The sequence below is a fragment of the Sylvia atricapilla genome, chromosome 6, assembly GCF_009819655.1.
Source record: "Sylvia atricapilla isolate bSylAtr1 chromosome 6, bSylAtr1.pri, whole genome shotgun sequence".
Lineage (NCBI taxonomy): Eukaryota > Metazoa > Chordata > Aves > Passeriformes > Sylviidae > Sylvia > Sylvia atricapilla.
The window spans coordinates 14,174,671-14,194,285 of record NC_089145.1 but is presented as its reverse complement, the minus strand read 5'-3'; the positions used below and the strand labels follow the sequence as shown (position 1 = coordinate 14,194,285).

General features: G+C 39.9%; 1 protein-coding gene across 3 annotated transcripts in view; it reads left to right on the top strand.

The window, feature by feature from the left end:
* Nucleotides 1-19,615, top strand: part of SERGEF (secretion regulating guanine nucleotide exchange factor) — a 139,767-nt gene that overhangs the window by 32,092 nt on the left and 88,060 nt on the right. Inside the window, exon 10 of one of the 3 annotated variants that reach the window (XM_066320846.1) lies at nt 11,276-12,524. The exons of 1 other annotated variant lie outside the window; for it this stretch is intronic. In XM_066320846.1, the coding sequence (XP_066176943.1) occupies nt 11,276-11,404 (129 nt within the window). In that variant the 3' untranslated portion in view covers nt 11,405-12,524. Of the gene's footprint in view, nt 1-5,235; nt 5,408-11,275; nt 12,525-19,615 lie in introns of those variants that run through there. One more of the 3 variants, XM_066320845.1, reaches the window with a different exon arrangement.

Here is a 19,615-nt window from a genome sequence, read left to right as displayed (position 1 = left end):
CACACAGTTACAATAATATTGAAAATGGAACCTTTTTGTTTAAAAAAGTGACAATGGTTTTTGACTTATCAGGGAAATTTTAGAAGGATCTTTGTAAGTAAAGAGTTGAGGCTTTAAGGGGTATCAAAAGAAATAACCTAATATTATTATATTTCATCTCTGCTCTGTGTGTGGCTTTTAAATATTTATTTGTTTGACTGGCTACTGTAAGTGTTTTTATTTTCAATGTTCAGAATGAGGGGTTTGTATTTTTGTGGGAGAGAAAAGTTGAACTTTCCTAAACCAAATTTTACTGCTCACAGTTTGAGAATATGTGTGGAGTAACTGATTCAATAAGCTGCTTAAAAAAAAAAAACCTACTTTGGGTGTTAGGGAAGGAAGTAAATGCAAAAAAAAAAAAAAATTTGAAGTGATGTGTAGTTTCTCACTTGCTAAGCAAGTAATACTTTGGTGTGCGTTGTGAGTTTCTTGGTTTAGTGGTTTTTTTTTCCCATTATGAACTAATGTCTTTTATGAGTTTGTCTTGATCCATGTCTTTTGAGAAATGGCATTGCTGAATTTTCCTTGATTGATTTTGTTATGCTGTTTTGGAGATGCAATGATGAAAATTTTAATATAGAGATTAATTTTTTTTAATCTCTTTCATATTCTTGCATTGAATTCTTGGCTTATCAATTAATTTTTAGTGACAATAAAGGGAAACAAAGGCCACGGAGAAGTGGGTTCTGAGTACAGCTCACTGTGCGAGTGACAAATTGCAATTAAGGATGAAAACAAGAGACCAAATTGTTGAAATTATTATTAGGGGGGGAAAAAGCCAAACAGGATGTAACAGAAGATTGAAACTACAGTCTGCATACAAAATGCAGCAAGTCTGTGTTCGATTAGGTGTGTTTGTGCTCTGCATGCCCTGTGTAGGAGAGTAACACTAATCTTGGCAGCACTGCAAGAACACTGAGAGTTTACAGTCATGTCACAGGCAATGAGGAAACAGGATTTATTTCTTAGTTAGTCAGTTCTCTCTGCCCTTCTCCTAAGCAGGAAATTGAGGGCAGTACCAAACTGCTGCAACCCAAATGCCACTTTTTGCCTAGGTAGCTATCCCACTTCTTCTGTGCTTTTCTTATCCCATTAAGACATGACCGTGGTTTGTAAAGAGTATCTTATGGCCTGGGTAGAGAGACATTTAACATTCATAGCAAAGTCATTTCTGCAAGTCAAGAATAGCAGTGTGTTTTGAGCAGAGCCTACCTCACCAACTCTGAGTCTGTAATTTTTGGAAAGCAAAGAGGAGGTGATACTGGTTCCCAACACTGTGCTTCCTGCCACCCCTACCAGTTTCCCTGCAGCTGGCACTGGATAGAGGGAGATGGGAAACCAAAGTCACACCAAGGGAATGGCAAAGGAGAACTCCCGCGCTGCCTCTGCGTGCCAGGGAGCACATGCTGTGTGGGTACAAACCAGAGCCTTTCCAAGTATCACTTTTGCAAATAAGGATTGGTTTAAAATGACCAAAATTGGTCTGCTGGGGTTGTACTGCAGCAGTGAGGTGGCAGCCAGGGCCAGGCTGCTCTGCAATCTGTATGGGAGACCAGGAAAGGTCAATTTCCTGACAGATGGGGAGGTGTAGGAGAGGACTGACATGGGATCAAGTCAGGAGGTGGAGACCCACCCAGCATGTGATGAGTGAGGTGTTAGAAATGTGACTCTGGGCAAGCCTTCATAATCTTCATAAGTCATAAATTAATTTTCAGTTTGGTGGGGTGTTGCAGTTAGAATTCCAAATGAGTTCCTCACTTGGAGATCTCTGAAAGTATCAGGAAATGAAAAGAGACTAAAACTACTTGCAGCAGTAGCCATGGCTTGTGCAGACAAGCATCAGCTGTTGATAGTGAGGCCCCAACAATGACACCAAATTGGCAGCTCTATTTAATGAGCTTATTAGTAGCAGAATTACTAATCTAAGTTGCCTTGTTGTAACTCTCTGATCACTTTATGTTCATATTATATTCCTTAAATTAAAAATGCTGACTGGGTACCCTCCTGCATGAATTGTTCCAGTAACCGTGCACTGTGGCTACAGCTCTGAGCTTAGAGACAGCTTGTGATTCTGCTCCTTGGAAGGATTTCTTTGCACCGACCAATGCCATAAATGCTCAGGAATGCCCTTCAGATGCCTGATGCAGTTAATGCCTGCTATTCAACCATGGGCAGTGCTGCAAAATTACTTAAAAATGTACTTGGTTTTAAGACAGTCTCTGTGAGCAGCAACCTTGGAAGGTGACAGAACTCCAGTTCTGCCTCACTGATGTGATTTTGGTTGCCTTGTTCATCCTTCAGAAGCCAGAACAAAAAGTTTCCAGTGTAAAATGCACCCAAACCTAGTTTAGGGTGAATCAGATCTAACCTAGGGTAAGTGCCTGGACATGTTCCAAGTGCAAGTGAAAATATGGTTTGAAGCTAGAGGTTGGTGGAAAAGGCCCTAAAGCATGCAGTTTTTCATTCTCAATTTGTCATTAAGACTGTTACAGAGAATGGATTAACAAATCAATGCAGGCTAAAACGAGAGAAAATCAATAAGAAACTGTAGTGAACTGGAACAAAGCTATCAATTTGCAGCGTTCTCTGCAAAGAAATCTCATCCATACCTCCTTTTATGGATGGGAAAATAATGCCAAAATGATGATGATTTGAGGTTAAAGTAATTGTTTTTTACCTGGCTGACCCCAGAACTTTAGGTCAAGAAACTTCTGGTGTAAATGCTGCTTATCTTTCCTGTTTCAGTTGAGTTGATGAATTTTATTGGCAGGTTCTGTTAGACTGGAATCTTATGGAAAAATAGTCAAGGAGAAATACATCATTTAAGTTACCCTCACAGGAATTTGATCGAACAGTCCTTTTAATGGTTTATTTTTTGTATTAGTGGAAGTGACTTTGTTAGTTGTTCATTGTTTTTCTGTCTCCTTAAGAAGAATGTTACTGCTGAAAAGTTACTTTCTCATAGGTAGTATGCATTCTGGAGGTAGAGAATATACTGCATTGCTGGGTAGGTTACTGCAGGTGAATGAGATGGGAGGGAGCTTACTGGTGCCAACTCCACCTGTTTATTATGTTGTAACACTGGTTCCTTCAAACCCATTTGTCACTGTGGGGTCATAAACTCACCAAGGCAGTGCTGGGACACAAACTGTTTTTAATTTAGGGGGTTTGGATTTGGTATGAACCTAGGTTGTAGTTGTACTTTTATGCCAGTGATGGTGTTGGTGTTTGATGTTTCCAGCTTTCACTTACCAGTGAGTTACTCAAACTCTGGACTGGCCCTGCCAGTCCTTCTAGCCTTTGTGCTTAGGTTATAAGCTATTGTAAAGCCACTGTTTAATGAAAGATTCAGCAAAGAGAGATTTGTCTTTCTGCTCTGATGCCATGGCACACAGCAGCTTTCCAAGACTTGCTATGCTGGGAGCCTGCTCAGTGACAGGGACCTGTTTGTCCTCCCACCTGGTGGCTCATCTCCCTTGCCTGTTGGCTGCCTTTATCTAATTTAAGCTGAAGTTGTCAAAGGCAGAAGCTACTTCTGGACTCTGTGTTTTAGATGGTCTAATACAATCTGTGCCTTTGCCCCAGCATTCAACCAGCAGAACTTGGGAGGAGGAGGGGGAAGGGGAAGAAAAAGTAAAAGTGATTCATCTAGTCCTGTGAGGACAAAAATGCTAAACTGTCTCCTGCTATAAAACCTGCCTAAGGGTTTTTTCTTGGTCTCCTGGCAGTTGATTGCTGAGGTCTCCATAAATTCAGTGGATTTTGCATGTAATCAGATGCCAGCAAAGACTGAAAGAAAACTATGCCTTGCAGGTTGGTTTGTGTTTGTTGTTTTTTTTTTTTTTCATAGCAAAATCAATAAAAACCTTTAGAAAGATTTTTTTTTTTTAGAAAATTTCATTCTCGGAAAGAAAAAAATTGATAGTTATTACCTTAGAAATATGATTTTGAAAATGCCTCCTTCTACAGTTTGCCACTTTAGCTCCCATTTTTTACAATTTCTTCTCCTCCCAGGTGTAAAACTAATGTAAACAATCCCTTCCTTGGTAACAAATGCATCAGGATGCAGTAAGGGGTTTTTAAGATGTTTATTTTTCCAGAACATTGTTTGGCATAATTTTGTTCTCTTAAGTGTTAAATCAACAAGTATTTAATAGCCAGATTTCTTCTTACTGGTGATTGCTTCAGTGGAAACCCCTTTTATCAACCTTTTTTTTTTTTTTTCTTTTTTTTTAAGTTGTCAAGGTTTTCCTGCAGCCTACACTGTTAGTTGATTTCAAAAGTATGAACCCATTTAAAGCCTTGGAAATCTCAGACCATGGTTCGTTTCTGTAGAAAAAAAAATTAAATAATAAAAAGCTAGGTGCTGCTGGACCTCACAAGAGAATACTGAGGGTAAGGGATGAAAGCCATTTAACAATGTCTAACAGATCAGGCAATGTTATTACAGTGTCTGACATTTGATTAAGTGTTATGACAAGATACATTGCTGGTGTTTATAACTATGCAATTCCTTTATTGCTTTTTCTATATGCCAAGATGTTGTCCTTTGTGTTGTTTTGTGTTCTGATGCAAGCATAGGATACGATTTTTGCTTCTTGGATCTTATTCCCTGCTCATATTTCCTCTCTTTGGCCCTCTATTTAGATTTATCATGTTTTTGTGGTGTGTTTTTTTTTCTTTTTAATGTGTGGGTGAAGGAAAATCCTTTTTCTTTGGTACTTTTGGGAAAGGGTTTATGACTTAAACACACAAAAGTAAATTCCAGAAATGGAAAACAGTGAGATGATTTTTTTATCTTTGACTTCTTGATTTGCTACTGCTCCTTTTTTAGTATTTAGCCACCACAAAGAAAAGATAAAGGCATCCTGAGTTTTTAAAAAGATGTTGAAATGAAAAAGGAGTGCCCACTTCTGGGGAAATCAGCTCTATATCTATAACATTTAGACAATAATTGGTTTACAATTATAGAAAAAATCCAACTTTTGACTTTTGGGAGCAGTTGCAAGGTTTTTTTCCAAAATTTTGCTAGAAAATAAGGACAGGAAGTAAGATAGCATTGCAAGGTTTTTAATTATTGTGGGTATTTCAAATCCTTGGTTTAAATGTATTTCTTCCTTACCCTGAAAACCATCTAGGGAGATGGTTCTTCTCCTGTCTGTGTCACTGGAATCTTCCCGTTTGGATCTTTGCCAGTGGATTAGGTCATTGAGACTGCTGTGGTACCTACCATGCAAGCAGAAGCTTTTCACCTGGCTGCAGACAAGCCTGCTGAGATCAAGCAGTGTTGGTGGCATGAAGAGAGCCTGCAAGTCCTGCCATTAGCCTTCTCTTGAGGGGAATATAATCCTTTGGAGCTCAGCTGTTGTAGCTGTGGTGGTGAGTTCAGCACATCAGCAGTGCCCTGTAGTCGAGTTCAGAATGCCTTGAGAACTCATTGAGTGAGAAACACAAGTGAAATGAATGTGTTTGCTGGAGAACAGACAGAGGTGTTGACTTGATTCTTCATCTGTGGTTGTCATACATTCAAGCTCTGCAAAATCATCTCTGTAAAAGTCCAGTCCAGTTTGCAGTTTATCATTGCAGTCATTGCCAGGGAAGGTGCTGTGGGGCTGGCTCAAAGGCAGAAGGGGTAGAAATGTTTCCTGCATTGAAGTCTGGGAAGCATTGCAGTAACTTCCCACATTGGCTGCTTGCAGCTTGTTCAGAGTTCCCACTGTATCACTGGTTGCTTTTTGACCACTTTGCTCAATTCAGTATACAGGTGTATATGTAAGGGACTCTGCTGTGGATTTGTGAGGCAAATCTCAGTCTCAAGATCCTTCCTTTAGAGCAGCTGGCAAAAGGCAATCTTTTCACCTTTACTGGTCTTTGAGTACATGTGTGAAGAACTGATTCAAGTCTAAAGCCTCTCTTTGATCCTACCCTTTGTTTCATCTTCTTGAGTGGATTCTTGGGCAAGGAGAACATTTATTAAAACAATTCTTATCAGTGCTGGAAATACAGGTATTTGAGAGCCTAGGTTTTATTACCAGCGATCTTATCTTGAGCTAGTAGGTGTCAGCTTGTCTTTTGAAAATTTGAATTTTCCATGTCTGAAAGGATTACTTTGAAAGTGCATTCCAGGTTCTTTAGAACACAGATTGATTTTTTTCACTTCACAGTGAATCTAATGTTTTCACTGGGAATGCAAGTCACAGGTTGTGGGAGGGGATGTTGTCAGTCTTCAGAAAGCAAAAATTCACAATTCTTTTCGCTGTTTCATGGCACCTGTTGTGCTTTGATTCCTAATTCTGTTTTTAAAGAATACAAAATATTTCATGGTTACTCTACCAAGTAACCTTAAACAAATGAGATAATGGAAATCTATGATGGCAGTCACTTTTAAAGTTTTACTGCATATTTCTATGACTTCTTCCTCTTTGATACTGCTGATTCTACTCAGTAGTTTTATGTGAGACCTCTGTCACAGAGAATTTGGGTTAAGAAAAATGTGGAGACTTGTAGAAATGCATTTACATGGTCACTTGTATACGTTTCTCAGGATTTTTTTGTTCCATTTACATGTTAGACATAAATCTCCTAAACAAAACATAATCTTGAGATTTGCGACTTGTGAAAATAAGTAAGTATTTGGAACAGAGTAATAGAAGGCTCTCTTGATTCATCTGTTTGCATTAAGTCTTACAGGATTAATTTGCTGTCTCTGGTTTTCCTTGCCACAGCAAGTCTGAAATGCAGACTGCTTGGAGGAGCATGAAAAGCAAAATGCTTGTGTTTTTTTTACTTAGAAAGATTAAGATAGTATTTGTGAATTGCAGTGATGGTGTTTAATAATCTTAAGGTACAAACGTTTTAACTCAGCTGACAAGCTGTTCAGAAATATGAAACAGGATTTGATGTGGTGTTAATGTCTTTCATGTTTGAGAGATAATGTGCCCCATCATCATCTCTTTAACAAATGAGGACACAGTAGTGTCCTGTGTTGCTTTTCTGTGTGGTACGTGGAGACATCTGCAATGTCTTGTGGCCAGACGAGTCAGGAGTGCACTGCTGGTATTCAGGGTCTTCAAGGATGGCTGCTTTTATGTGTGAGGCCTCTGTTTTGCAGTCAGATTGGCAGAAAGCCAGTGAGAAAGGACTATTTATTCACTTATGCTGCATTCATGCTCAGCATGCCATGCCAGAGAGAATTCTAATAAAGTCATTTTATCAGAGGACTTCAAATTTAGTAATGCTAAGGATGTGAGGGACTACTGATGTACCTCTGCTGAAATTAAATATACGTTCCACGTTGCCCTTTTTTTTTTGCCTGTACTCTCCCTCTTTTTCTTTACTTACTAACAACTTCTGTTAAATAACCTGTGCTCCTGCAGGGATTTCAAATTATACTCCTGTTTATTATCTTTTTGGCAACAGGTAGCATGCTTCAAAAGCATCTCTTCCACTTAGTGATACTGCATGTGCTTTCTCTTTTGAGTGCTGTGTTTGCAAGAGAAACATTCTCTTCTTTGGTAATTATGGAGCTAAGCACTCTGTTTTGATAGTTTGAGGAATCAGAAGCAAAGTTCAGAAAACTTTTATTCATGCTAGATACATATGATTGTGATGCACTTGAATTCTTATGCATTTATTAAGAGAATTTTTTAATATACCAAATAATACTCGTATTTGGACCCCATCTAACTCTCTTAGTCAGTGCTATATGTTGGCTTATACTCACTAGGAAAAGGGATCAAAAACATTAAAACACTTGGAACAATGATGCGAAATTAGTTTTATGTTTGAGGTAGCAAAAGTGAATCTCTGAATTCTAGCTTAGCTCCTCAATGAGGCCATTTTAATGTCATTCATTTAGTAATTTTCAATTCATGGTATGCCAGAGCTGTAAGAAATATTTGTGTTGTTACATGTGATTTACATACATCTAGATATAATTGAAGAGCATAACTTCCATTTTGGAGAGCTAGTGTTAGAAAAGCTGTGGTTTTTCCAGGCTGCACATCCCAACACTTGAGGTAATTTGCGTTCACTCACAGTTTGTTTGACAAAGGTCTCTCATGCAGGACCATAATCATTACACAGGCCTTAGTTAGAGCTTCCTCGTGAGGTATTTTGCTGCTGTGCTTTTTCCTTTGGTGGTTTTTGTGGTTTGTTTTTTTTTTTTTTTTTTCCTTGCTCTCTTGCCCAAGAGAGTTGCTGTTGTGTAGACCTACTGAGAACCATCTGGTGTGCCTGCTGGGAAGGCAGACCTGCACACCTAAACAAGCCTGTCACACTGTTCACATTTGTCATAGTGCTGGACCTGCACCTGGGAGAGATGGTCTGCAGGGACAGCTTTGTTACCTCTTTTGAATATGACTGTTTGACCATAAACTTTTGGATACTTCAGTGCATTATTTCATAGAGAAGAACTGTATCCAAAGTTTATGTGGCTATGAGCAGGTGTCCTTGGCATTTGAAAGGTCTTCAAGGTCTACAGTGAGTTTGGACCTTCAGGCCTGCCAGTCACTGTCTCCAGGACACTATATACTGTACATTCTCTTGCTTTTGGAAAGAAGACACTTCTGTACTGTAGTAGCCTGAAGGTATGGCTTCTTACTCATCCTTTTTTTTTCAGCTAATAACAGTACCTTGAGGTGAGATGTGGTAACACTTCTATTTCCCCTGGATCAGTGTCAAACTTCTCAGCTGAGTTTTAGAGCTGACCTACCTGATCCTTAAATAGTCTTTTTCTTGTTCTGGCTATGTAGCAGCACATTTTCCCCCATCCTCCCCAGGCAGATTCTGCTACGAGAGTTGCTGAAATTGGTGAGACTTAGTGGTCAATAGTTACATTTCTCCACCTCTTTCTCAAAGCATGAACACTGCTACATGTAGAAAAGCCCTCAAATGTTTCTCTCCTGTCTTTTTGTCTTGTAAGACACTTCAAACCTGCAGTTACTGGATCGAGTTGTGTGAAGAGTTGAAGACCAGCACATTGCCAGTCATAACAAGGCAAACTTCCTGATCCTGAGGGAGCAGGAGGAATGCACCAGTGGATTTACATGACTACGAAAAAATTTTTTTGTCAGCTGAGTGTGCGTAAGCCCAGCTGCATCTTCCCATCTAGAAGGTTCAAGGTACTGTTTGTACTGCTGCTCTTGTCTCATTGCCATGCTAAAATCAGAAAGCATTGTGTACCTGTCTTCTGCTCTGAGTCATGTCCCAGTGGGCAGGGTTCTCAAACAATCTTTGCAGGTGAGCTGGCTCAGAACAGCAACACAGTTCAGAGCTTATCTTTGGAAAACAGCTGCAAAAGGAAGAGGGGTAAAACCCACATGGTTAAATGGAGCACTTGGGTTTCTGATGGACAGAGGAGAGTGAAAGGCGTGAGGCAAAAGCCAGTAAGCATTCCCATGTGCAGTATAACTCTTCACAGTAAATCTCTTGTGTAGAACCCATTGATACTCTTTTGCTAGCAACACTAGGCTCTGAGGTGCTCTTGACAGGAGACCTGAAATGCAGCAGGAGCTCCTGGGTCAACTCCAGTGTTGATGCTGAGAGGTGCACTCAAGTCAGGCGAGCTCTGAAGTGTCCAGAGGAGTTGTCCACCAGGTTGTAAAGCCATAAAATTGCCCACTTTTTGGTGGCTGTCATAAAAACTAATGGTATAAAAGGTACCTGAGATTAGTTTAAGGTGGTGGAGACAGTGATCATCTGTGAGAAGCTGATATGGTGAAAAGGCAACTTTTCCTTGAAAGGCTTGTGGTAATTGCGATGATTTTAAAAAGGAAATGTATAGAAAGCTTGTTTTCAAAAATCCTGAAAACATGAAACTTCAGGTTCTAATGACAAAGTGGAACAGCAAGATTTCAGCCTCATGTTGTCTATATAAAAACCCTCATTTTTTGATTTAGCTTTACAGTACTGTTGTAGCTTCAAATGAGTTTCTTAAATGTTTTTGGATAACGATGTTTCAATTGTCATTTGACAAACATTTAGTTTTACATGCACCTATACAGAGAATGCTCAATTAGGCCTGTTGATTTGAGAAGTAAGGTAAAGCTGGAGATGATTAAGTGTAACAGATTTTAGCACCATGCAAATGTTTTTAAGAAATTAAACATTTATGAGCAAGAATAAGCATATTGACTTTGTCTCTTATGGGGGACAAGTAAAAGAATTGGCTAATAACATGGTCAGTGAAATGGTGAGCGAAGTTCATGTTTGTTGTCAAGTTTGTTTTTTTCTTTAACAAAATTGAAGAGCTCTGAAAAATGAAGAGAGTTTTAAAATGTGCTGCTGTGTTGCTCATGGCTGCTTGAACTTCGTGTTGCATGGTATAGACAGCTCAGGCAGTCTTGAATTTTTTTTAATACTGGATTTGAGAAATCTTCTGGAATTGGGCCAGAGGGTTATGAGTTCCAGTAAATGACTAAAAGTGAAATTGTGACTAAATTACTCTTTCACTGATATCTAAGCCATTAGAGTATGTGTTATCACAGTGGCTGAAAAATCACTTAATTATTTCAGAGAGCTTTATTTTAGTTAATGTAACCCTCTTCTTTTTTCTAATACTGATTTAGTTTATGATCTATTGGATTCAGTAAGTATTTGAAGTTTGAATTTTCCGTGCCCTATGTCATGTTAATGTGTTTTTAATGCTTGGAAAGCATAATTTTTCTTGTGAAGGTTTGCAGGGTAATAGCACATAGATCCTTAGAGAAGAGTGAACTGTAACAGCAATATTATGAACCTAACCCAGGATATTTTAATGCTGCTGTGTATGAAGGCAGCATAACATTTTCTGTCCTAGCTTTGTTTGATTGCCCAAATTTATTGCAGTAATTTGCTACTCAGGAGAGAAAGTTCAGTGTTCACCCTCTGTTCCCAGTTCGCTTTATTTACAAACAGTGACTGAAACCAATCCATTCATCCTTAAATTGTAGACTTGTTCAGCCCTAGAGTAGTATTGATGATGCTGAAAATGTAAGATATTGATGATGCTGAAAACATAAAATGGGTTGTTCTGAGTAAATACTTACAGGAACAAGAAGTTTGCTTAGAAAAGCGGAGTTCAAAAGTCCACTCTTGTGAGATGATTACAGTTTCTTTGAAGATCACATATTTATTTTAAGGTCTTCAAGTGTGGGGGGGTTGTTTTGAGGAGGCAACTATCTCAGTACCTTGTTTACTCTTAACTGAAACTGATGGGTTAAAATCTCATGATGAAAATCTTACTAGGTTTGTTCAGCAGGCAGAAGAGAAAGTTTCAAGGGTACAGAGTAGCAGCCTGCCAGTACCTACAAGGAGGTTCATCGAGAAGATGAGCTTGGAGAAACAAAAGACACAAATAGAAACACGAGGTTCGGACTTAATGTAAGGAAAACCTTTTCCACCACGAGGACAATCAAGCAGAGAAGCAGGCTGCCTGGGGAGGTCGTACCATGTGAGCCTTATGGAATGGAAAAGATCTCATGGCTGATTTGCTTGGGAGCAGGAGGTTAGATTGAACCTCTGGAGGTCACTTCAACCCTGGATAATCCTGTGATCCTAAGGTCTTGGTTTTGTCCTCAAAACCATTTCCACACATTCTCGAGACTGAGAATTATGAAGCTTCAGTCCAGTGCTTTAATAATAAGCTGTCAGAGGGATGAGTTTTCAGGGTAGCTGTTAAAATGTAATAGGCAAGACTCAAGTTCAGTTTGCAGGAGCGATGCTTCTTACTAGGGGCAACGAGTGAGAGAGAAGGAAATTGAAGAAATAATGCTGTTTTTTTCCTGTCAGCTATAATACATATTTTGGGTGCAGCAAAATGTATAGAAGCATTATGCAAGCAGTTCAGAGCTCTTGATGTGCCCCTCTGCATAAAATAAGGTGCTTGTATTACTCTGATAGGGTAGAAGCTGGCATCTTCTTTCCAGCACTGGCTTGGGAAAAGAAAGACTGTAACTGAAATAGCAGCTTGGAAAAACTGCTTCATGGTTCAGTAGTTCTTTGTTGTTATTTTGTTTTAGCCGGGAAACACTAAAATTAGCTGTCCTCTCCTCTTTGTTCTTATTTTCATTGTGCTCCAAAGTTTGCAAAGTAGAAAATGAGTTGAGAAGCTACGCTGCAGTTTAACTATCCACGCACTGAAAATCAGAGCCCTTGATCTGGAGGCTTAAAATGATAATTTTGATTTTCAGGGTTTTTCTGCAGTTTCTCTAGTTATGTGCTGTCTTCTAGCATAAATTGCCCTTTGGTCATATAAAATTAAGTTGAATAGGTTTACGCTGACAGTTTTGCCCTAAATTTATAAGACGAAGTCTAATTCTGTGTTCTTCTCACTGTCCTCTGTTTTCTTTTGAGTAGCAATAGATGCACAGGCTGTGTGACAGATAGGCTATTGAAATGAGCTCACTAAAAACAAGCTCTGCCCTTCGGAAAATTAAAAAACCTGATGTCTGCAGTGTTGTGTTCTTCTCCAAGGGTAAACAGAAAATGAGACAGAGGAGCTTAGAGGTGACACAGATGTGACTTTGTCATCATTAAAATGTTTCTTGAAAAAGACTGTCCTGATTCATGGGAATCTTTTTTATTTGAATGTTTCTTCTGAGTTGCAGTATTAGTCATCTAGAATCATGTATGCTGTCTGCAGTTCTTTTTAAGGATCTTTGCTTGTCTGAAGAAGTTCCCTTTATTTTTCTTCTTTCTCACAGCAGTATGTGAACCTTTAAGCACAAAGCTAACTTTTTCAACTCAATTACTCTTGACATGTTAAGTCAGCTTTATCCACAAATAACTGTGCTAGAAATAAGGCTTTTGTTTTTCATTTGCTTATTTTCTACATATGCCTGGACTTTCTACTTCAGGTGTAAATTCAAGGTCTCACAATCAATTTTGTGGGAAAATAGCACATAGTCCAAGGTTTTACTTTTCTTTGAGATCTGTGAGACAGTAACAAGGAGCCTTTTCAGTTCTTTGCAAGAGCAGCAGAGCTGCTATTTTTACAGACCATGTTGCTTGTGGGTCTGGTTTTGGCCTGATAAAATCACTGAGGTTTGAAGAGCTGTATATTTGCAAATCACCTAAAGCACCAGTCTTTTGCTGCAAGTTGCCTTGGCTTTTCAAGGCTTAGTGTGTGGTGAATGCATGGTGATACTTCCTAGTAGCTGCCCCTTGCAGAGGAGAATAAGGAATGGAAGAGTGCCTGATAGTTTTTGGTGGCAGATAAAGCACTTTTGTGGGATTGCTTGTGTACCTTCTACAAATCTGGTTGGGTTGAAATGTGGCTGGGGAGAGGAAGGGTCTGCTCTGTGTACAGAGCAAATGGCAAAGCATTGTGGTGGGTGGCTCACTGCTACTGAAGACACCACCCTGTGGGTTTGATTGGGAAACTGCTTTATTGGAGGCTTTCCTGGAATGTCACAGCAGGATCAGCACCACTTCCACGTGTGGACAGTCCAAGTTGTTGATTCCTTCAGAGCTGTTGGCAGAGATGGTGGCTGCTGGTGTTGCATGCTCTGAAGTCAGAAATCTGAACATCACTGAAGTGATACATCCCATGAATGTATATGTATCACTTCATGAATGAAGTGACACATCCCTTATCTATTTAGTTGAAGGCATTGGAAGGATACCATAGTGGACTGAGGTTGTTTAAAGTGCTTGGAAAAGTTTGAGATGGTTAAAAGGCAAAGACTGTAGAAAGACTGTTCTGAATGCAGCTTGCCATTGAATCTATAACTCCCTGTGATACCTATTAATTTGAATTTCTGTATAACAGCTATGTTTGGGGCAGGTGATTAAGTGTGAAATTTCTGGTTTTTCATACATAAAACTTAGCACTAGAATGGGCGTCTCTTACAGGTTTGCAGATTTTTCAAAATTCTCAGTAGTTGTGAAGCTCCAAAGGGTTATTGCAATTAGTGGTATCATTGTGTGTGTGTGTCAGAATTGTGGAATGGGCAAAGGAGAAACAACAACAACAAGAAGTTTTACCCCTTTTTATTCCCACATGTTAAAAGTACATTAGAAATCACACTAGGTACTTAAAACTGTTAATCCAGTAATTGTTCATGTAGAGAGGGCAAGTCATAGTGGCTCCCAACAGGATCTGATTTCACATTGAGTTCAAAGTATGCACATCTGTAATGCTGAATGAATTTTGCAGAGTTGTGGGTATCTCTGCAGTATATGTAGAATACCATTGAAACACGTAATAGGGATACATTAGGCAGGATTTACAAACTTTTCTGGTACTGACAAAACAGACATTCTTTGCTGTTTCAAGGTGAAGTCCAAAAATAAGCACCTCAATTTATGATAAATAGCCTGTGCATTAGATGTTGTCAAGGGCTCTTGAGTTAAACATGCTTGAAATTTTTAGATCAGGCTGGTTTTGAGAGATGATGTGCCAAAATAGAGCTGGAAAATTTTGACAGTGTTACTGCATTTTTTTCATTCTTTCAGTCACAGAAGGGAACAAACAGACCTGAAGGAAACAGACCTGTATTTTCTTACTCCCCCAACCCTGCTTTGAACCTACTGCTTGATAAGTGTAGGCATTGAAGGGGAAGGAGGAATTCTTTTGTATCCTGTCCCCCTAAATGGTTGCATGTCAGAGTTTATTTTGCTCATGTTGTAACAGAGGTACTGCTGCTCTGTAGGAGCATTCTGTAGCTGTGAGCCTCTCTGGCAGCTTGCTTTCACACCTGCAGCTTGCCTTGTTTAATTCTACACAAAAAATTCCACTGAAGATGATCTGGACACAAGGTGTGGGGTGTAGGCATGCTTGTTGCTGTTGTTCCAGAAAAAGAGGCACAAGCTGGGAAAAGGAAGAGATTTCCAGTGGAAGATTTATTAGGCTGTAAAAAAAAAACCCCAACTTATCCAGAGAGTTAGAAGCCTGAAGAACTTTCCTGCTGAGTTACTGGTCAAGTTTTAGTCTGTTTTAATCAAGGAGTAGTGGATAGCAAACTTTCACTCTCATGGTTTGATTATCAGTGAATCCTGCTCTCCTTTGTATATGGCTGACAGGATAATAAAATTAGACAGTGTTTTACCACACTTTCCTCAGTCAGAAACTGAGAATTGAAGCTGAAATGCATCTCTCAGAATAAGGCATGTTCACTTCTTGGTAATTTTACCACCAAAATCAGCTTTCAGAGTTCTGACACCTATGATGAGGGACAGCTCTGTTGGTGTTGCACGAATGTGCCACGAGTCTGTTCTTGGAGGGCAGCAAATTTGTTCTGTTGGAAGAAGGTGAGTTTATAGCACTGCAGGTCTGAAACCAGAAGTGTGATGTAAGTCTGGGAGTCAGCTTGAAGGCAGAGCATCAAGTTCTTCCTGAAAAGTTTAAAACTGATCCGCTGGGTGAGCTAAAAAGCCATATTTGAAGAGGCAGCTTTCGCTTTGGAAAGCTAACATGGATATCAAGTAGCTTTGTGATTGCATCACTTGTCAAGTGGTCCTGGTTATGCAAATAATATTTGAGTGCTCTGCTGTCCCTAGAAGAGGGGAAGTTGGGATTTAAGGTGTGTTTCAGGTTTCCTGTCTCACTGCCACTTCTCAATTTCTAAAAGAGAGAATGACTTGGCAACCTACAAAAGCCCCTTATTTAGGTGAGCTATGTTCTTCTAAAGATGCCTGTCACCTGTCCTCTGAAGTTTGAAAGTGGTGCACACTGCTCAGATCAGTAGCTGAACTGTCTAGGTGGTGTCCTCAGCTGTGCTGCAGTCCCCTAGGAATTGCTTGAGAGAGCTGGAGCAGTTTAGAGCTGCCCAATAGCCCAGGCTGTGACTGCAGGCTGGAGGGGACTTGTGCCACCACGGCTTCTGGGAGGCTCCTCCCAGCCCCAGGGTCTGGGATGCAGTGTTGCCATGGGGAAAGCCTCTGGCATACAGAGTTCAGGGGCTGTAAGGCTGCTCAGGGGTATGTCTGCAGGCACTGTGACGCCAGGGAAAGGCTGGGGGACAAGTGGCACCAATGGGATTGTGCTGTGGTCCCTACTACCAGAGCCAAGGGGTGTGCTGATATTTGAGCTGGCCTGGAGTGAGCCACGGCTCTGTAAGGCTCTGGGGGCTCCTGAGCTCCAGCACAGGGCAAGATTCCAGGCTCCCTTTGGTTGGATGTGACTTCAGTGGGTGCATGGTCGGTCCTCACCTCTCTGTGCAGGTGCTCTAGCACCTAAACTAGCTGGTTTAAAGACAGCCTGGCTCTTGTGCACTGTGCAGTCACCCTTGTACTGCACTGCAGATATTTGCAGGTTTATGTTCTGGGGTTTGGCCTCTGCATCCGGGATTTGGGGGGTGCAGAAGTTGGATAAAGCCTTGCTCAGGCTGCAGTTCTTGCTTTGTACCTCTGAGAGAGCCAAAATAAATTGTCTTCGCATCCACAAAAAAATAAGCACCAGAATTGGATGAGAAATAGAACAACCTAATGCATTCTGAGAAAGCAGATATTAAGACAACTGTTAGAAATAGTGGTTTATGTCTCTAAACTATTTATAGTGTAGTCATGATGTCTCCAAAGAGAGCAATACTATATCACCAACATTTGATAGTGGTGCTCTGAATAGAGAACAGAATGCAAGACAGTACAGATGGCTGACAGACTGCAGCAAATTCCAGCTAATGAAGAAATGCAGTATGTTTGTTTACATGCAAGTTGAAACAGTTGGCTGTTAAAGTTGGTTTTAAATCCAGCTCTGAGCTGTGTAAACATAGATCACCCTTATGCAGCTAATAATATAATACGTGCTTGCATTTAAGAAAAAAAAAAAAAAAAGAAGCCTTTCTTTCTACAGCATTGCTGCAGTTTGATAACTTGGCTGTTCTGTATTCGGTGATCTTCAGTGCATGTGCGAATTAATGCTGCAAGAAACAAAACCAGTTTACTGAGTGGATTTATGCCTAGCCTCAAATTGTGAATTTATATCCCTGAAGTGAAGGCTGGATGATTCTGGAAAAAAAATTGAGTAATTTGGGTAAATTTTGCAATGCCCTGGGCATATAATTCAAACAGAGGAAACAGTGAAGACCCAGACATTCTGCTGAACTGCTTCATCCAGTGGATCAGGTTATAGTTTTTCTAGGAGTTTACACTGTGAATCATGAGGGGGTGGGAATGTCTGATTGCTGAATTTAAAGAGTGCATTTCTGATTGTAGTAGTTTTTTCCCCTGCCTTCTTCAAAAAATCGCATTTTTGAGCAGCCAGCAAATGTTGTTATTTAATATTAGCACAGTGATGCCATACAATAGGAATACTGCAATCTCTTGTGTATCAGGAAAAGACAGACACAAGAAGAATAAAATGAGGAATTATTAGTACATCCTTTTCTGTAATACGTCTCCAAAATTCATGATTTGCTTGTCAGAGTTTTTCTGACAATAGGTTCACTTTACTGGGGCAGCATTCATCTCATTTGCTATCATTTTTCAGAAGCATCATCTGTATTATAGAGAGCTGTTAAAATTCTGGAGCACATTTCAGGAAGATATTTCAAATGTAACTTACTTGCTGTTGTTTTCCTTGCTCATGGATGTTTAGAATGCATTTACTGGTGAGCATTATGTGATAATGAAAATGTTCTTTACTCTCCAGCAGCAGGCACAGTTCTGCAGCTGACCACAGTGGGTTTGGCTCTGGAGTTGCCCATAGGTAGGAGAAAGCAATAAATAGGATGAGTTGTTGTTTGTCTTCTTTACCATAACATTTAAAGGCTTACCATGCAGATGATGTGTTATCAAAGCATTACAGACTGCAGAAGGTGAGATAAATCACTTCCTCTTGTGGTTGGCTTTGAGAGGCATGTATGTGCTTGTGCAAATGGCAGTCCTCCCATGTGGGCTGTAGAGAGAGAGAGAGACCAGAAAGTCCTCTGTGATGTAGACACACATACATGCATTGAGTTTGTGCTGATGAGGTGGGTTTTTCACTTCACAGATTGTAGTGTGATGGACAGTTGCTGATTCATGGAGAAAAACAACCCTCCTGCCAAGAACTGGAAATCTGCCATGATGCTAAACGATCTGAGATCCCACTCCCAGGGGCATGTGTAGATTTGCAAATCAACCAGGAGTCAGCCTACTAAGCACAGCAACTTTGAAAGTAACCATCAAAACCAAGGGTTATTTTGTGGTTTTTCTCTTACTCTGAGTCCATAGTCTAGGACTAAAGCAATTTAATGATTGCATCTTAGATTATATCTCCTAAAGTGTTTTCTTGATTTGCCAGGTATTTACTTACACAGTTTCCCATGTAAACCAGAATCTGTTCTACTTTTGCAGCCAGAATTTTTTAACAGATGTTCAAGCAGTAACAATTCAGATTAGAGCCTTGGATTCCTAGACAGCTTTTGTTTGATTGAAAAACAATAACAAATGCTTTGGAGAAAGAAATATATCATAGCAGGGCTCATGTTTGGATGCCAATATTGAGCATTTTCAAGTTCACATAAAAAAGGCAAACAAAGATATCTTTAGTCTCTTGAAAGAATATAAACTTTTATGGACCCTAAAAATAGACTTTGTAGGTTATTGTGTAGCTGTCTGGCGAGGGTTTCTGTTATGTGCTTGTGAAACACTTGTCACTGGAGTGGGCTGATCCAGTATAGTAATTCATTTGCTCTTCCTAAACTCCAAGGCCTCACTATGTGTTCTGTATTGAATTGAGTAGATGCGAGGTTAGGGAAGCGACTTCCGAAGGTCTGGGTTTACTTTTGTGGTGCTTGGCTCAGGAAGCTAGAATCACAGTAGCTGTAAAATGTAGTCCTGAGGAAAAACTGTCAAGGGGATCTCTCCTTTGCCAGACTTTTTGCCCTGGGACTACCCTGAGGGTGATCTTATCTTCAATAAATAAAAAGGCAGCAAAATAATCTCTTAGTGGTGTTGTTGATCCTGTCATAGGTAGGAACAAAGAAGCTCTGTACTTCTAAATAGCTTCTTTGCTTGCCTGGTGTCTGTGAGTTATGGTAGATCTGTCACTAACAACTGTCCCAACCGTGTCCTTCCTGCAGAGCCCTGTTGGATTTTGTCTGCTCGTCGTGGGTTTAAATGCAAAATACCTGATGTGAGGGCACTGGTGGGTAAAAGAAGCAGTCTTATAGCAGTTTATTGATGTTGAGTTTCTTCTGTGTCTACACAGCTGCTGGTCTAAGGGTGCTGCTTTATGTAAGCTGTGCTTCTCCCAGGGTTCCTTAATCATAAAAATGCAAGTCTGGATTGCATCTTCCATCTGAAGATAAGTCCTCCTTGGGTCAAGGTAATGAGTGATGAAATATAATTACCTTGTACATTATAATAATGACTCATATATTTATAGGTGCCTGTGGTACGAAATTTGGATGAATTGCACATTCTGATGGATGTTTAATTTTGTTTTCTCTTGCTGTTGGCTGGTATCATCCCACTTAATGAATAATAAGACTTCTTGTTGCAGAGATTTTACATAAGCATTTTGGGGTCCATTTTTGGGAATCTTTGTTTTATTTAGTAAATTAGTGTGATTATGGTAGTGCAAATTCAAAAAAAAAAAAAAAAAAAACCAACAAAACCCTAAACAGCACAATGCCATCAGTTGGTGGCCTCTGCCAAGCTACGAGATTTT